Source organism: Triturus cristatus, chromosome 4_1, assembly GCF_964204655.1.
Source record: "Triturus cristatus chromosome 4_1, aTriCri1.1, whole genome shotgun sequence".
Lineage (NCBI taxonomy): Eukaryota > Metazoa > Chordata > Amphibia > Caudata > Salamandridae > Triturus > Triturus cristatus.
In genome coordinates this window covers 729,517,514-729,535,621 of record NC_140585.1, presented here as the reverse complement: position 1 = coordinate 729,535,621, position 18,108 = coordinate 729,517,514, and the positions used below count along the sequence as shown (strand labels likewise).

The 18,108-nt window shown below is 45.4% G+C and overlaps 1 protein-coding gene across 2 annotated transcripts in view; it reads left to right on the top strand.

Annotated features, from left to right (window-relative positions):
- Window positions 1-18,108, top strand: part of EEA1 (early endosome antigen 1) — a 603,471-nt gene that overhangs the window by 80,105 nt on the left and 505,258 nt on the right. For both annotated transcript variants that reach the window (XM_085653202.1, XM_085653203.1), the window contains exons 7-9: window positions 6,808-6,921; window positions 10,640-10,761; window positions 14,530-14,685. In XM_085653202.1, coding sequence (XP_085509328.1) covers window positions 6,808-6,921; window positions 10,640-10,761; window positions 14,530-14,685 — 392 coding nt within the window. The remainder of the gene's footprint in view (window positions 1-6,807; window positions 6,922-10,639; window positions 10,762-14,529; window positions 14,686-18,108) is intronic.

Sequence of the window (18,108 nt, the reverse complement as noted above, 5' to 3'; positions counted from 1 at the left end):
GGGAACTGTATCCCAATCCACCTCGTCCATCTCATCCACGTCTGCCTCCCATGTTGCCCTAAGCGCCCCCATATTGTCGGGCATATTGTTCATGAGGGTCCGATATGTGAGGGAAACCGCCCTTTCCACCATGTGTTCCTGCAGCAGTCTCCCCTCCAGTGGTGCGTATTCTGGGAGAGAGGCAGTCTGTAACCCCTCTGCCTTCCAGGCATGCTTCAGCTGCGCATATTTGTAGTACTGCGTGGGGAGAAGTCCAAACTCCGTGCGGAGCATCGAAAAGGACTTCAGTTCCCCCCCTCACTAGCATGTCCCCCAGTGTCGACACCCCGATGGTATCCCAGTGTGTGAACCCTCGCAACTTGTTCAATTCTGGTAGCCACGTGCAGTGCCATAGGGGCGTTTGTCTACTTAGTTTCCGTTCCCAGCCAATCTCCCGGGTCGCCTTTTTCCATATCGCCAAGGTGATTTTAGTGGCCGTCAGTAACCGTCCCGTACCCTTGCCACCATATAAGTAGTAATTATACGAGTGGGCGCTCATGACATGCCTCTCTAGAGCATACGTTGGGTGCATAGCTGGGGCATGGAGCCAGTCATTAATGGACACTAGGTGTTCCGCTCAGTAGTAAGCCTCAATGTTGGGAAGCGAGATCCCCCAGCTATATTGGTGCCGCTGCAGGGTCTTTAGCGCCACCCTTGGTTGCTTGCCTAACCAGAGGAAGCTACGTACTTCCGAGTCAATCTCCCGAAAGACCCGCCTAGGAACCGGATAGTATTCATTTTGGAACACGTACAGGAACCTGGGTAGCGTTATCATTTTAAACATGGCTGCACGCCCTAGTATTGTAAGCGGCAGCCAACGCCATCTGTGTGCGTCCTCCACGAAATTGTTCAGAACCCTCCCGACATTCTTGCTATAGGAGACAGTCCGGTCCAGTGTTATGAACACTCCAAGATATTGAAACCCATCCCTCGTTGTCTGGAGCCTGTCCGGGAGACACGGCCAGTGCTCCCGCCCCTCCGGATCGTATAACACCGACTTATGCCAGTTAACCCTATATCCCGAGTGGGCACCATACCGTTCCAGCTCTGAAAAAATTATCGGGATCGTCGTGTCTGGGTGGGTAACATAAAGAAGGACATCATCCGCATAGAGGGATATTTTTTCCTCCATTTCGTCTAGTGGTCCCTTCCGAAAACCCCTGATCCCCGGATGTCGTCTGACCCGCGCCGCCAGTACCTCTATTGTCAACGTGAAGAGCAGGGGGGACAACGGGCATCCCTGCCGCGTACCCCTACAGATAGGGATGTCCCCCGACGTGACCCCATTTACTCTCACTCGTGCCCTCTGGTCCGTATACAGTAATCTCACCCACTGGCGGAAGACCGGTCCAAAGCCCATGCGCCCCAGAACTTCCTCCATGAAGGGCCAATGCACCGCATCGAATGCCTTCTCCGCGTCTAGGGAGAGAAACCAGTGGGGATCCCGTCGGCCGCTCACCGCCTGTAGCCAGTTGTGCGATCTCCGCAGATTCAGTCTCGTCGCCCTGCAGGGGAGAAAGCCCGTCTGATCCAGGTGAACCAAATCTGGGAGCACCTTCCGCAACCTGAGGGCCAGCACCGTCGCCAGTAATTTCACCTCGGTGTTAAGTAGTGAGATTGGGCGATACGAGGTGCACTCCTCCGGCGGTTTCCCCTCTTTGAAAATCGGGACGATCGTGGCCAGTCTGAGATCCGGAGGGAGGCTCCCCTCTTTTCACGCCCCCTCAAATAAAGCCAACATATGGCGTGCCAAAAGATCCGCCGTTTTTTTGAAGAATTCTTCCGGGAACCCGTTCGGGCCCGGCGCTTTCCCCACCCGCAGCTTGGCCAGAGCCTTTTTAACCTCATCAAACGTAAGGGGAGCCTCCAGCTCTTTGAGGTCCCCGTTCGCGAGCATCGGTATGTCTAGATCCGCCATGTACTGCAGCGCGTCGTCTTGCGAGCCTAGGTCCCGAGCTGCATAGAATGTCCGAAAGTGCACCGCAAAGGCTTCCGAGATCTGGGCATCAGAGCTCACCAGATTACCCCGCTCATCTCTCACCTGCTCTACCCATCGCGCATCCCGCTCTTTTCTACTTAACCACGCCAGCAGCTTGCCCGACTTATCTCCGACGTCATATAGACGGAGTGTCGCTAACGCCTGCTTTTTGGCTTCTCCCGTAGCCAGATCTCTATACTGCCGTTGAACATCGAGCAACCTGCGCAGTGTCTCCCGTGCCTTATCAACGAGATATTCCCTTTCCAACTGAAGTATATGACGCTCCAGCGTCTGTAGCTCCCTTTGCCTTTCCCTATTCTCCTCCGCAATCCTATCCTGGACCCTACCCCTCATGACTGCCTTCATGGATTCCCATAAGGTCACCGGCGACGACACCGAGCCCACATTTTCGGCTAAGCAGACTTTAACATCTGCGCGGATGCCCTTCAGCACCTTCGAGTTATGCAGGTCCCACGCTGATACTCGCCACTGCCCCTGCCCTGGTATCCTGAGGGCCATTGTCACCATAAGGGGAGAATGATCCGACAAACCCCTCGCTTTATACTCCGCTAGAACCCCCTATTCAACATGTGCCGAGCCATGAAGATATAATCCAGTCTGGAATACACCTTGTGGGCCCCTGAGAAAAATGAGTACTCTCGCTGTGTCGGGTGTAACCAGCGCCATACGTCTGTCAGACCTAGAGTCTCCATCATGGTGGCGAGGGCCGTCGGAGGCTGATCCCTCCCCCTCCCCCTGTCTCCTGTCCTGTCCAGCGCCTGGGCCAACACGTCGTTAAAGTCGCCTCCAAGCACCTGCACCGTATCTGACGTGTCGAGCATTATTTCCGCCACACCTTTTAATGTGGCTACCTGGAGCTTAGGTGGGGCATAAACAGACACTATTGTGTATTCCTTCCACCTCCACACTCCCCGGACCCCCACGTAGGTCCCCAGTGAGTCCGTCCAAGTCTGTGTCGCTCTAAACGGGTGTGTTTTCCGTATCAGTATTGCCACCCCTCTCGAACGTTGGGTAAAGCCCGCATGTGCTAAGACCTTGTATTGTCCTGGGGCTAGGAATCCACATTTAGTCCCCATAAGGTGCGTTTCCTGCAATAACGCAATGTCTGGGCCTAACTTCTTAAGGTATGCGTTTACCAGGCCTCTCTTAATTTTACTACCGAGCCCATTGACGTTCCACGTTGGGATCGAGAACCCTTCCCCGTCTGCTCCCTGTGTTACCTGCGTGTCGTGCATTGCGTCTCCATCTGTGTGGAATGATGTGGTGGCTCCTCCCTGGCGGCCAAGCCCCGTGTCGTGTCGTGCGTGCCTTCAGTGACCTGTCCCCACCCCCTTCCCACCCAACCGGCCCCAACTGCCCCGTTCCCCCCCCCCCCCCCATCCCCCAACACCCCAAAACTGTAAACCCCCAACACACCCCCGCTCCCTCCACCTCCCCCCCCCCCCCGTCAGTCCCAGTCTCCACAAACACAGGACTGCTGGCGGAGTAGGCCTGTCGCCCTACCTTGCTATCCCTCCCGTCGTCAACCTATCACGTGCCCTCTATGTGGTCAACACTAGAACATTCCCAGTCTGCCCGACCCGAGAACACAATACATTGACGACTGAATTAGAAGGGATCTATCTTTTTGACTTTGTGAGCATTGGTGACTGGATATGTCCTTCAAATCGGGTATTGTTCTGAGTGAACCAGTTGCTCTGCCACCATGGTGACACTAGACCCAGTATCCCTCAGGGCATCTACTCTGGTCCCATTAATCGAGGGATGCTGCCTGTATTTTTGCAGAATAGTGGGCCAGGCAGCGCAGGATAAGTCTACCCTTCCTAAGTTTGCCTAAGTCGGATCACTGACATTGTCAGGCCACACCTTGGATCCCATCTGTACATCAGCAACGGCATGTACTGCAGGTTGGCTAGAGGAATTTGCCTTATTTTTACAGCTAGAGTCTCCAGTTCTGTCTCCCAGTGACCAACAGTCTTGTCACCAAGTCTTCTTGGAATCCCAGTTTCAATCGAAACCACATCATTTTTCAGGCAAAAAGTGGGGGGCTGAGCATTTTAAAAGAAGCACTTTCTAACAGCCACCAAGACAAATTCCACCAGTACCCATACCACCCCTCTTTACACCACAAGTAGCATCACTAAAAATACAAAATACGACTAACGCAACTAATACCACCAAACCAATACCACCAGCACTACTGCCATCAATACCTCACCACCACTGCCAGTCCCACCACTACCACTGTAATAATACCAATGGCACTCTCCGTTTCACCATGAATACCAACACCAGCAATACCGCCATTAGTAACCGCACCAACAATAAGACCATCCCTAATACCACATGACCACCACATAGCATTGACAAAGACAATAGGTCTGGCTTTAATGTGACAATAAATGCAAATACAGGCATGTAGAAAAGTGTTGCTCCACAATTAAAATATATCAGTTGACTATGCCAGTGTCTGTTTTTGTCTGTGACAGGGCATGATCTACACATCTTGCATTCCCTTGTTTATAGGTGCCTGTATTAGCATATTTGTAAGACTCCTACTGTATCCTTCTTTGTGTGGCTTGTGTCGTGGACCATCCATAAGTGTACCTGTAGATTCTGTGGCATGTTTTAATCTTCTCAACGTGTACCCTATTTGGTCCCATATGTCCTATGTGTTGGTGTCCATTTCAGCATCCCTGTGTCCTCGTGTACAATTTTCTTTGTGATTAAGAGTGCCCTTATCAAGATTTCCATGTCCAAGTCTTTGCCTTTTAATTGTTTTTCAAGCTCATTTCTGTGTCTCACGTGGCCTTTAACTCTTGGCTTCAATGTTATTTTATTCTGTGTGTTGTCAAGGTTAACATCTTTGTGGCTCTGTTTTTTTTTTTTTTTATTGGCTCAGTGCTTCCAATCCAACTGTTTATTGTGGTTGTCTGTTCGAAGTTTGTATCAGTGTGTGGATGTTAGGAGCTATGTTGGATGTAGCTTCTGTTACGATTTCTTGTCACTAGAGCGTACACTGGCACCGGCATGTGTGTTGGTCCATTACTAAAGCCCACAAATGCTATTTTATGCACATATGCAGCGGGTTTGTGTGTTGCCATTACAGCATTGTGTGCATATATATGCGTGTGTGCATAGAAGTGTTTGCATTTATGTGTGTGTGTATATATATATATATATATATATATATATATATATACATACATGTATATGTGTGTGTGTGTGTGTGTATGTATACGTATGTATTTTTCAGCTTTTACCTCGTTATGAAATGATGGTGTGGTGGCGCATGGCTACCTTTTAAGTGTTTCCTACACCCAAGGTAGTCTGTAATCTAGAAGCTGTGCTTTGAGAAACGCTTTGTTTTACGATTGGCTATGTAACGCTGAAGGCTGTTCCCTACTAGTTCTGCATTTATATTCTATAAAAGAGCGTGTGATGGGTTTATATCTTATGATTAACTCCTGTTGGGAGAGCCCAGTCTTTCTGAGCCCTTGGTGTCCTACTGTCTTTCACATCTGGCTTGGGGGGCAGTTAATACCAAGAAGGAGCAGCCTCCTGTGTGCATTTTATTTGAATTAGTGACCATGCCTCTAAAAATCTCAGCTGGTATCTGAAGCTACTTTATTCAATTGTCTTGTAGGAAATCTTGTATTGTTCTGTGTAGGATCTTGTGTCAAGAAGAGGACTTTGGAGTTATTTTTTTAGCTGATAGATAACCAGTGATTGTCATGCTAAGTGGCAGAGGAGCATGCTGCTTGCTGTTTAATGTCCTGAATTTGCAATTTTCGTTAACATGGCAGATGATGGTGTGAGGTGTTGTCATAGCCTTTTCCTGTCATTACAAGCAGTGAAGGGCTGTTACTTTTTGAGCAAATGCTAGTTGTTGAAGGACTCATTGTCAGGTTGTTGGACGTGATGGGCATCTTTTCATAGCATAATTCATGTGTTGGGCTACGTTGAGAAGGGTCTGTAGGCATGCCCATGGTGTTTAAAAATATGAAATTGATTTTGAACAAATCGTGGTTTGGATCTCAGTTAGGCATCAGCGTAATCGGTTTGATAGGTCTCCCGGGCTTTAGTTGTGATTCTGGAGGGTTTCGAGGTAGTTGGGTGTAGCAGAATGTTTGCTGTAGTGATACCATCAGATCCAAAGGTATCCGTTATGCCAGTCATGGAGACGTCCACCTTACCAGACCTGAATGTAGTCACTGCGGAGAGTACAATGAATGCTAATTTTCGTGAAGGCAATTTGGTATGTTCTGCAAGGTAGGCTCCACCTTGCAGGTAAACGTCTGTGCCACTAGTGAGAGCCACTCTTGTGGGGTACTATTTTGAGTGCAGAATGTGAAATAAAATTGTATATGGTTTAGCTGTGGATCTTTGATATTGTGTTGATGTAGTGTTTGTTGTAGCTTCTAGGCCATTATGGATGGATTGATAAATGCTTGTAGCCAGTGCTGAGAGTACATCCGTTGAATGTAGTATTATGCTTCTGTCATGAATCTGTCATTGAAGCACACATATATATTGTCAACAGTGCTTATTCTCTATAGGACTTTGAAGCCTTTGGAGTGCATGCACACAATTCTTTCTTTTGGCTGTGACTGATATTGACAATTTATGCTAAGCTGACGAAGTGACGTTGTTGTTTAACTCGGTCAAACCTCCTGTTCGAATGCATTAAAGACGCCTTAGTACATTTATATTTCAAGTAGGATTGTCAAATGTTGTTCATATATTTTTGATGTATTACTTTTGAGCAGAGTTGCAGTCTTTACAAGTGCAGTTGGAAGAGTCACACACTGAAAACTTTAATATAAAGCAGATGAAAGATTTGTTTGAGCAGAAGGCAGCTCAGCTGGCAACTGAAATTGTGGGTGAGTAATCTCTTAGATGAAACAAACATTGGCAAAGCTAATTGGTTGCTTGTTTTTAATACGAGTGCAGAACATACAATGTTTTAAACTTTATAAATGACATGCTTTATTTTTGAAGTGCTTGTCACTCAGGAGACTGTGAACAGAATGTACAAAGAATAAGGTGGTGTCAGAATGTAAAGAGAAACTCTTGCCAAGGACTAATTTACAGCCATTTGCTTTCTTCAGTAGCCCAGAGGAGCAGACCATGGGCCTCCTGGAGAAGCATCATACTAAGTATACCTTTTGCCTCAGAGGCCTGCAGATGGTACTCACCCCAGTGTAATAAAAGCCTTAGTGCGCCAAAGCTTGTGGTTTAATACAGTATATGGAATGCAGAAGCTAAAGTAAAAGCAACCCTTACATTTTTCTCTTCAACCATATCCTAGCAAAAATATCCCAGATTCTGCGCCTATACAGACCAGTTGGGAGGGTGGGAGACAAAGGTGGGGCAGCAATTTCTTTAGGGGAGGGATGCATCACAAGATTGAGATAGCTAGAATGCATCCATGGACTGCAGACTGAGAAAGTAACAAGCATCGGTAAAGCCAATCTGTCTCGTCTTTGGGACCAACTGGCTTTTCCAATGACTTTTAGCAATGCTGCAAACACTAAGAAGGAAACGCTCACTCAGACTTGCGTGGATGCAAACGTTTTACTTCCAAACATGACTTGTTTCATGTGGCTGAAGCGCGTCCTGCATCCACGCAAGTCTGCAAGAGCATTTCCTTCTTCATGTTAGATTTCCTGGCTTATCTTCTGCCGGTGAGCTTTTCTGGCATAGCTGTCCACCTATCGTGGGCCCTGGTGAAGTATTGAGCTGTTGGTGTACGGATATATATATATATATATATCGGTCCGTGGAGGGAGTTCCGTGAGGCGGGGCGTGGGAGGGGCAGGGTGGGGAAATGTAAACACCGGAATATGGATGAACGGAGGTAAGTACACATTTAAATAGGTAAAACGAATTTCGTTGCGCGCGCTGCATCGCATTTTGCGATGCAGCGCGCGCTGCATCGCATTTTGCGATGCAGCGCGCGCAAAGGAATTCGTTTTATTTATTTAAATTTAGGTTTGGCAAATTAAATAAAACCGGTAAGGCCCTGGCTTATCATTCCTTCCGGAACTTGGTATTCACTACCAGATTTTTATTTGCAAAGTGGAGTTGCATGGAAGGAACATACCATTGGAACATTGTTCTGGTTCCTCCAGGCCCTGAGTTATGTAGGGCCTTGTGCACAATACACAGGGCTTTAAACATAATACGCTTTTTCACAGGAAGCCAATCGAGTTTGCTTAATCCTGCAGAGGCATTTAGGAATATCAACAAGTCAGTCTGGCCTCTGCGTTCTGTACCATCTGCAGCTTAGTTAGCGCTGACTTATTGATGTCAAGCTAGAGTGCATTACAGTAATCAAGCCTGGATAAGATGAAAGCCAGAGCTACTTGTTTGCACACCAGTAGTGGGATAAAAGGGAACACTTTCCGAAGCAAACTTATGACGCAGAAGCAGGTCCACACTGTGCATTTGCCTGCAGGTTTAACAGCAGATTGTCCACGATCACTCCCAATGTTTTGCTGCTGGCAGTGTACCTAACATTTCTGGCTACCAAGTCTTGTTCCATATGGATGCTTGGCTGCTAAAAATCAAGACCTCCGTCTTGTTTCCATTTAGTCTTAGATAGTTTTTACCCATCCAATTAGCTGCTGCCTTCATACAATGTTTAAAGTTGGCAGAGAAGGCCTCCATTTCTTTGGTGATTGATACACTCATTTGAGTGTTTTAGGCTTACGATGGAGCCTGTAGCCCAAAAGACTATCAGTTTGGCGGGGGTGGGGGGACCTATAGGTTGAATAAGATTGGGCTCAGGGAGTATCCCTGAGGAACCCCACATGGTAAGTGATAGATTCTGACTTGAATTGATTGACAATCAGTCTGAGTACTGTCCTTAAGAAAATATGCCAGCAGTTTTAATGCTGAGCCTTTTAACCCCAATTCCTGTAGTTGACAGGTGAGCAGGGTAGGAGAGATAGAATCAAGGCCTGCAGACTGATCCAATAGGATGGGTGCCGCAGCCTGCCCTGAATTGACCATCACCTGGGAATGGGCAAATGTCTTTTTTTTAATTTATTTTTTTCAGAGCACCAGGGCAAGACTTCAAAAAACTAGGACACAATGTAAACACTCTTCAAAATAGGACTCTATAAACTTTAGAATACCAAAATATTATGTGAACAAAGCTCCACACTCATTTGCCAAATAAAGGTGAATATTTACTACAGCAAGTTCTCATAAATCAAATGGAAATAATAAACATGTAAAATAAATGCATTTTGTGAATCTATATACGAAAGAATAAATGTATAGAAGGAGAACTGTAGGTACACAACAATAAGTAATTAGAACTTGGAATACTTCACTGGCTGTCTGTTTGGCATCATTCTCGCCATCATGACTGTGGAACCTGTTTTAAATCTCAGGCAGGAGATCTCAATCGGGCACACAAAGAAGCCCCTGGGCAGCGCATGTTCTCCGCAGGAGAGTTCCTGTCAAGGTGTCAGGAGGTCTCAGTTTTTATACTTTTTACTAACCTGGAGAGAGACTTCTAGAAGCTCCCCCTCCCTTCATCTGCACTGTAGGTGCTAGCTACACTCTGTGTCGAGGTCACTCAACGGAGCAAGCCAAGCTCCAATGAGAGATCTCGGGCAGAATTCTTCACATTCCCACATCGTATGTTCTAGTAGCTTATCTTTCACGCATGGTGAACTGAGAAACCTAAACAAGCTGTGCATGTAAGTAACCTGGGCCTGCCTGTGTTCGCAGCTGAAAGACCTGGTCAGACAGACACAAGATGAAACCATGCTCACAAAATGTAGTTAATGCAATATGGAGTCAATGGTCAATACATGATCATATAATGTATAACTGCCTGTAGCATTACAGCAACGTAAGAAAATAATGAAGGTAGATTGCGAAAAACAATTGGATGCTCAGATTAAGTGACCTACCTCTAAAACATAGGGCATTCAATCCAGTTCCTTTGGAACATTTTGTTGTTCCCATTTTTCATAATGTTGATGTAGGAAGTGGTTGAGAATCTCCAAACAGGGTAGGGTCAAGCGTGCTCATTTGTTGATTATTTCAGGAGTGGCCCTTCAGATCAGACTTTAAATACTTTGTTTTTTGTCCAATTTCTTCGAAGACTGTGGTGCAAAATGTATCATTGGAGTTCATTCCAATTATGTATTGTCAGGTCTGATAATTTTGCTCTTGCATCTGAGTATTTCTTACTTCGCTGCACTGTATTGACTTGCGTACCGTTTCTGTCATTAAACCTCCTCCATTCCGTGCAAACTTTAGTGCGTACCTCTGGATCCAGGCTGCTTAGTAGTACCTTACAGGCCAGCAGTTTAGGAACTGTGACATACTTTATAAAGGCGCATGGTGGAGGACGCGTGCACAATGGATGGAACTGTGCACATTTTTCTTGCATAGCTTCCTCACACTAATTGGTCATTCTCACAGGTAGCACTCTTGCCATATATAGCTTGATTTCCACGGTCCAATTTAGTACACTTTTCTAGGTTAAAGTAATTTCTGTGTGTTGTATGCTGTGGTTTGAAAATGTAATTGTTTTAATCCTACTTGTTTTTAAAACTGTTATTTGTTTAATGATAGAAATTAAATCCAAGTATGATGAAGAGAAGGCATACCGCACTGCGGCTGAAGAGCGAGTGACCGGTATCCTTAAAGATTTGCAGGCAGAGATGAATATGGTAAAAGACTTGAAATCTGAACTGGTAAGAAAAATATTTTGCTTACCACTCAAAAGCTCTGTTTAATGTAACATTTGTTTTTTAAGTATTTATTTTTTGTAATTTAGTTTTACAGTAGGATTGTGAGATCTGTCAACTCAAGCTTCTTATGCTTGTGTAATAAAGTCCATCTACGGAGTATATTCTGTGCATCAGTCACTGCTTTCTTTTGTAATCTTTTAAATTACCACTTTAATACAATTATGTCTACCAAATTGACCAAAAAGTATATTGGAGGATGTGGCTAGGCTGTTAACATGGTGATTCTCTGTGGCTTCCACAGCTTTATCAGTGACCCACACTGCCATTAACCATGAACTGCACTTCAAAAACAAATTGCCCCTTAAAAGTGACATTAACAAATGACCATGTGTGCCGTGTCAACATAGCACTGTAGAATGGCCAACTAATGCCATTGGAGGAGGAACCTCTGGGACAATTTATTACAGCAAAATACTTAAGCAAAGTAAATTTCAGCAAGAGTACACCATCCTCACTTCCAGTGTGTGCACCTGGAGTCTAAGGGATTTTGGCTGATGTGGGGTGGGAAGGGCTAGATGGAGTCGAAACATATTGCTCCATCCCGGATAACATATATCAAAAACATGAGTCCAAGAGTAATAATGCTGGAAAAGGCAACTACATTTTTTGAAAGAAAACTGCATTGTTTGGAAGTGTAGCAAATTCATCTTGAGTTCTCACATATGGATAGGAAGTGGACGAAGTATGATGTGATAGCAAGTCACTCGCTTCCTGAGTAAAGAGCAGTACCTCCTACTTGCTTTAGTGTGCTTTGAATGTAGTTTAGCTATCACACAACACAAACACTGATTCCAAGGGAACATTAACAAATTTTACCTCTATAAGTAACTGCTGCATTGTCCCATGCTACAATCCATGGTGTACACGGCAATAACATCTACAGCTGTGCTTTTAAATCTCAGGGAGACTGTACTCGTATTTTTATACTCTGTTATGTAGATCACAGGCCATTTTGCATTTCAAAGTATCAAAATAGTTGCACACACCTGTTCTTGTGTGTAAGCAATCCCCAGCTTTATTGAAATGTAATAAATATGAACCGTATGAATAACATAACTGTACATGAGTTACTAACTGTCCCCTACCCAAGATTAATAAATTATGGATTCAGCTACACACAAAGGGAAATGTGTCCTTGTAGTCCATCTAAATGTTCTCTCAACCCTGTAAGCGACTTTGTTACTGGTCATCAGTTAACTGTATTCATTCTCGATTGAACACCGAAATGTCCATGAAATGCTTTCTGTGAGACCGGCCTCGCGGCGTGGGCCCTCCCGACCAGCAAGCTACCCTGCAACCACGCCGAACCTCGATGTCAGACTTCTGGCCCCCGTGGCCCAACATCCCGAGGGCCGGCCAGATCCCCTACACGCATGCCCGGCCGAGGGAGAGAGGAACCCCCCAAGCCAGACCGAGAGGCGCCGACCCTGTCACACCTCTGGTCTCTTCCCCGAGGGAGGTTTCGATCGACCACCAGGCCCCCGGTGAGCGGGCGCCTCGCCTGCTGGGTGTCTGGAGTCCCTCCCGGACCCACCTGAACAGATCAAAGGGCTGAGCGACAGGAAACCCCGACACACCGCCCCCAGGCACCAGACCCCTCTCCGCGAGGACTCCGGACTTCAAAGAGGAGGGGGAGTATAACAAGGGGTGCTGAAGGGACGGGGAGCAGTGAAGACCTGGACTGACGAGAGCCTGCTGACCTGGTCGCGGCTCTATCGCTCCCCCCACCGAAGAACCCTGAACCATCTGAGCCCTGCTGACGCTGTCGCGGCTCCCCGAACTCTGAACCATCTGAGCCCTGCTAACGCTGTCGCGGCTCCCCGAACTCTGAACCCTCTGAGCCCTGCTGACGCTGTCGCGGCTCCCTGAACTCTGAACCATCTGAGCCCTGCTGACGCCGTCGCGGCTCCCCGAACTACGAACCTCCGGTGCCTGCTAAGTGACTCGCGGCCCGCTCCTCCAAGAGAAACGGCAGAGATTGCCAAGAGAAGCAACATCCCCTCAGCTCGAGGATTGAGAGCTGTGCGCCGGATACTCCGCAGAGACACTGATTCAAAGACTGTCCCGCTACACCCTACCCCTCATCACGAGACTGCTGCCGCTTGTGGCACTAATTTTGCACCTGCCTTCCGGATCATAAAGATCCCCGACAACTAACGATAAAGTCTCTTGTCTTGCAAAGAATTCCTGTGTGGTGTCCCTCTATCCGAAAAGGGTACGTGCAGCGTGTGCGATCCTAGATACGAGACCTTTCCAGGAAGGGCCTCCCCGCTCTTGCTCGGCCTAACTCTGGGCAAGGTGAGCCTCCGGGTGGTCAGGAAAGTATTCTGCAGCCTCCCCGGGGGACGCCTTCCAACACTTTTCAATGTCCATTGAAGTGCATTAATTAAATAAAATGTACTTTTTGATATGTAGAAACTTATTTAAAGGTCCACTTTCTTTGTAAAATAACAGCTGTTAAGCAATTCATGTTAATCCACATCTACTAATTCCTTGACCTTCAGGAATACATATGATGTGAACAGCCTTCATCGTGGAGGTCACTGTAAAATAACACGCCTTTGGACCTTTTTGTGGAAATAGCACATTATACGCATCTCAGAGGAAAAGGTTCCATGTGGCTCTGGTGCTTTGCTAGCCTTGAAGGCTTTTCTAGGACCTTCTCCCAGTATGTCTCCATTGAAGCATCTTATGGCGTGGCATACAAGTTGTCGTGGCCTATATTTGATGGTTATGACGCAGTCAAAACGGAGACAACTCTCCTGCTGTGCGCACCAAGGTACCCTGTCAAATTGAGCCCCCCCTCCCCTAGGAACTCTTGACCCCCGTAAAACATATCTGTGCCTCTCTTTCCTGGAAAGTTTGGTTTCTTGCCAGTATAGTTGGGCTGCATTTAATGAGGCTCTCTTTGTTGCTAACATTGTTTAGCAAAAGTGGTCATTCATGGTTCTGTTGATCCTCTCAATTGGTTTTAACTCTGTATGATCAAGTTGGAAGTCACCCTGTATGGCATGTGAACACACATCTGTAAATGCCTTTCTTAGCCTTCCAGGTGATCTTTCATTGTATTTTCAACACCAGAAGTTAAGGAAAATATTGGGTCTTATCTTGACCATTTTTACAAGGAAATACCAGTTATGTAGTGAAAAACCTGTTTCACCTTTCGGATATACTGTGCATTTTGGGCTGGTACCTATTGTGGCTAATAAGGCTAACAAAAGGCAAATATGGCCTGCTCAGCAGAATCCAAAATCCAAAGAATTGCCTGCTGTCCGATTAAAATAATAGACCAAGTTGGTGCCAAAACTAACTGTGTAATATGAAAGGTTGAGTTGTATTGAATATGGGTAGCACATTGTGGGCATTGAAAGAGAGCTGTGTAGGTTTGCTTACATATTTCTATATAAAGTAATGTTATGTAAGGAAAGATAGTGTCTGTACGAAGGAGATGTCCAGTATTGACATATCTGTTGTACCTAGGTTTTAACCCAAAGGTTGTAATTTGAAATTAGAATCTTTACATCCTAGAGAAGTTGCTAATATGAAACGTATTTAACTCTTAAAATGATGTATAAAAAGAATGGAATGTTTAGTCTTGTAGCTTATATATGGCCATTAGTTCTGAAATAATGATTTTTTGTTACATTGACATTATCGAGGGATTTTTTGTGTAGTCTAAATATGCTCAGTAATAAACAATATACTCTACAGCTTCAGAGGCCTGGCGTAGAAGATGTTGCTGTTCTGAAGAAGGAGCTGATCCAGGTTCAGACACTGATGGATAAAACAACTCTGGAGCGTGAGAAAGAGTCTGAGAGTTTGAAAGAGGAGTGCAAGCAGTTGAAGGCAGAAAATGCTAACTCACAGGTAGAAGAGATCATTATTTTTCTATTTCAGCTTAAACCAATTATTATTTTTATTCCATGTATGGCACTGGAATGAAACTTCATTAGTTTGGTATTAACTTTAAAAAGTGTTCAGTGGGTAAGGGGTAAATATGGAGCTTTGTGTGGAGAAGCATTGTGATGGGTTGGCTGTAGCAGGTGGGTGTGCCACCCTCACAAACCTTGCACTTCTCTTCCTGGTCAGTAGTCACCACACACATGTTGTAGGACCCATCAGGGAAGGCTATGCATGCATAAATAAGATATTGGTGTAATATTGATGATTCAGTAGCCGCACTAATGAGTGTTTTGTATCCACCACAGAAATCGCTAGTGACACGTTATCATGCACTTCACACATCGATTCAAGAGAACCAACACTGTTCCAAAGCCCATGTCTTAGTATAATAGCAGTTTCAGAACCACTAAACTAACTCCACACAATTGCACGGGCTTGACTCAAATGCTCATACAGAAGCACAACAACATCATATAATGAATAGCACCCCAGCTATTCACACCTGCACTCCAGTACTTTCTATATTACAGACACATCGTAACAGCATTAAACTAACATAGCAAGTGCTTGTTTGCCACATGCATCCCTTCAGCTTTAGATGAAACACAGTCCCTCTAAATTTACTCTGGCTCTATATGCAAATGCTTATTCTCTCATTTTTTCTTTATTCCTCTTGTCACTCTCTCTCCTTGCCCAATGTACCCTTCTCTTTGGTATCGTACAACCATCATACACATGACACATTTTCCTTGGCCATCTGCTGAGCAACTGGAAGGTCACACCATCTACATTCCTTTTTTGATGACACACTGCACATCACACCTGTCTTAGCACAATCAAACTTCGGTCTGCAACAAATACACCACAGTCAAGCTATCCCAAGTGACAATGACCTCTATGGAGTATAGGAAAACAAATAACCAAATATAAGACAGTCCCTACTTCCCAGTGTTGCATAATTTATCATTATGGATCAATTCTTGTGCAGTGGAACCTGGCCACTTGCAGCGTTAAAACAGATGCTTGTTATGTGTATTCTTTCTTGTTTATTGATTGGGGATTTTTTGTGTCACTAAATTAAGGTCGACAACATTGACCTTAAGTAGTATCGTATTCACTATCTTGACTTACCACTACATTGGAAGTTCACTTCATTATTACTATTCTTAACTCTACCTCGTACTTACCATGGGAAGTTCATGCAATCAGGAATAGTAATCATATACATACCTTGCAGTGTACCTCCATGTAATGTATGCTAAATTATTGCCTTTTTTTTTTTTTTTTTGTCCCCATCTCACCAAAGACGTTGGCAGATTTAACAAGCCGACTATTTTAGAACTGGGTTCCCTCCGGCTAACTGCTTTTGTCTAGGCCATCATTGCCTTCCCCACGTTGGGGTCTGGTGTTATCATTGGACCCACTTTTGACACCATTAATTTAACCAGGGATCAATCGGAGGCAGCGTCCTCAGGTTAGTAATGGGGACCAGATGTTGTCGGGCCTATCCCCCCTACTATCTTGCTCTAACTGTGCCATCCTCAGCGCGGCTTTTAACCAACTTTCTCTGTCCAGAGGGGACTGATCTTTCCACCTAATGCAGATCTCCCTCCTGGCCAGGATTACAAGATATAACAATAAGCCCTTATGAGACTGTATAGGCGACCCGTTTACTGGGTCATTTTTACCAAAAATCACAAGGTGAAGGTCAACCTCTATATCAATTTCAAAGATAGCTGATAGTGATTCCCCCACATTTTTCCAAAAAGAGCTTAACTCTGAACAGTCGAAAAAAATATGAATGTCATCCGCATTATCTAGTTTACACCTAGGACAGGTTGGGGCAGGTACCGGGGCAAATGTGGCAATTTTAGCCGGGGTATAATATAGCCTGTTAAGCACAAAAGATGGTTCTTCTTTAAGTGAGCGGGCTTGATGTATCTGTAGAGTAACTTGAAGGAAGCTTCAAACGATTCTTCTATACCTTGTACAAGTGGAGTTGAGTTCCATACCGATGTTTGAAGAGGAACTTCACGGTCCTCTGCTTCAAGAAGCCTTGTGTTCCACAAAGATTTCTTTCTTTTTAGGCTGCGGGTCTTGTAGTAGCTGTTCAAGTTCTCATCTACCTTTAATTTCTCCCGCTTCAACCTCGTACCATGATCTTAACTGAAGAAACTTAAACCTGGAAAAAGTGGGGCTGATCTTAGTTAGTAAAACCTCCCAGGGGAGGACCCCATCTAGATCCACCAGGTCCGACCACCTCAACAGACCAGCTCTCGGAAATGCCAGGCTGTCGCACAGGCAGGGGGGGGGGGTCTCCTGGGAATCCCAAATGAGGGCAAAGTCGGAGAAATAACCTATGCCCCAAATACGTCTCAGTTTGTACCAGGTCAACCAAGCAGCCTTCAGGACCTTAAGACGTACACGCTTGAAAAATCCGGGTGCCCTGAGTTTATATAAGAACCCACCACCTCCACTGCCTCCCTCTGTTAATGCCAATTCTCCAAGTAACCTGCCCCATGAGGTTTCCTCTGGGGTAGTCAACGGAATCCTAATGCCCTTGAATTGAAAAGCCATTAAGTACCAGGTAATATCTGGGAGAGCCAACCCACCTTTTAAATGTTTTCTTCTTAATTTTTTCCATGACATCCTTGAGCTTTTTTGCCCCCATATGAAACTTCCAATTTTACCCTGGATTTTACTAATATTTTTCTGGGGGAAAGTTAAGGGGACTGCATTAAAAAGGTGTGTCAACTTAGGGAGGACGGACATCTTCACCAGATTAACTCTCCTGTAGATCGTCAGGGGGAGGTTTTTCCATCTGGCAAAGAGGTAGTCTATTTCCTTTTCAATTTTTGCCAAATTTATCAGGGGGATTTTGTTCAGGTCCGTAACAATTTTAACCCCTGGATACCTGAATTCTTTGCCAGAGGGGCCACCTCTATAAACTATGTTCCAACACATAACTTCAGTTTTAGCCGAGTTAGCTAGATAACCGGAGATCAAACCAAACTCCTTCAACGTGTTTTCATGCCGCGGAATGGTTGAATCTGGGTCACTAGTATACACAATAACATCATCGGCATAAAGTGCTATTTTGCACTGATTAATTCTGCGAACTAAATGGAGTAATGGTACTATCCAATCTTATTGCCTGCGCTAGGGGTTCAATATATATATTAAATAAAAGAGGGGATAGGGGACATCCCTGTCTTGTCCCTCTCTGGATGTCAAAGCAGGGGGGGGTCAGAGAACCATTTAATAAGATCTTCACCAAAGCCCCTTTATAACAATTCTTTAAAGTCTGCACGAAAATGGGGCCAATACCCATGGCCTCCAAGACCCCCGAAGATATCTCTAACACACACGATCGAAAGCCTTGGCGGC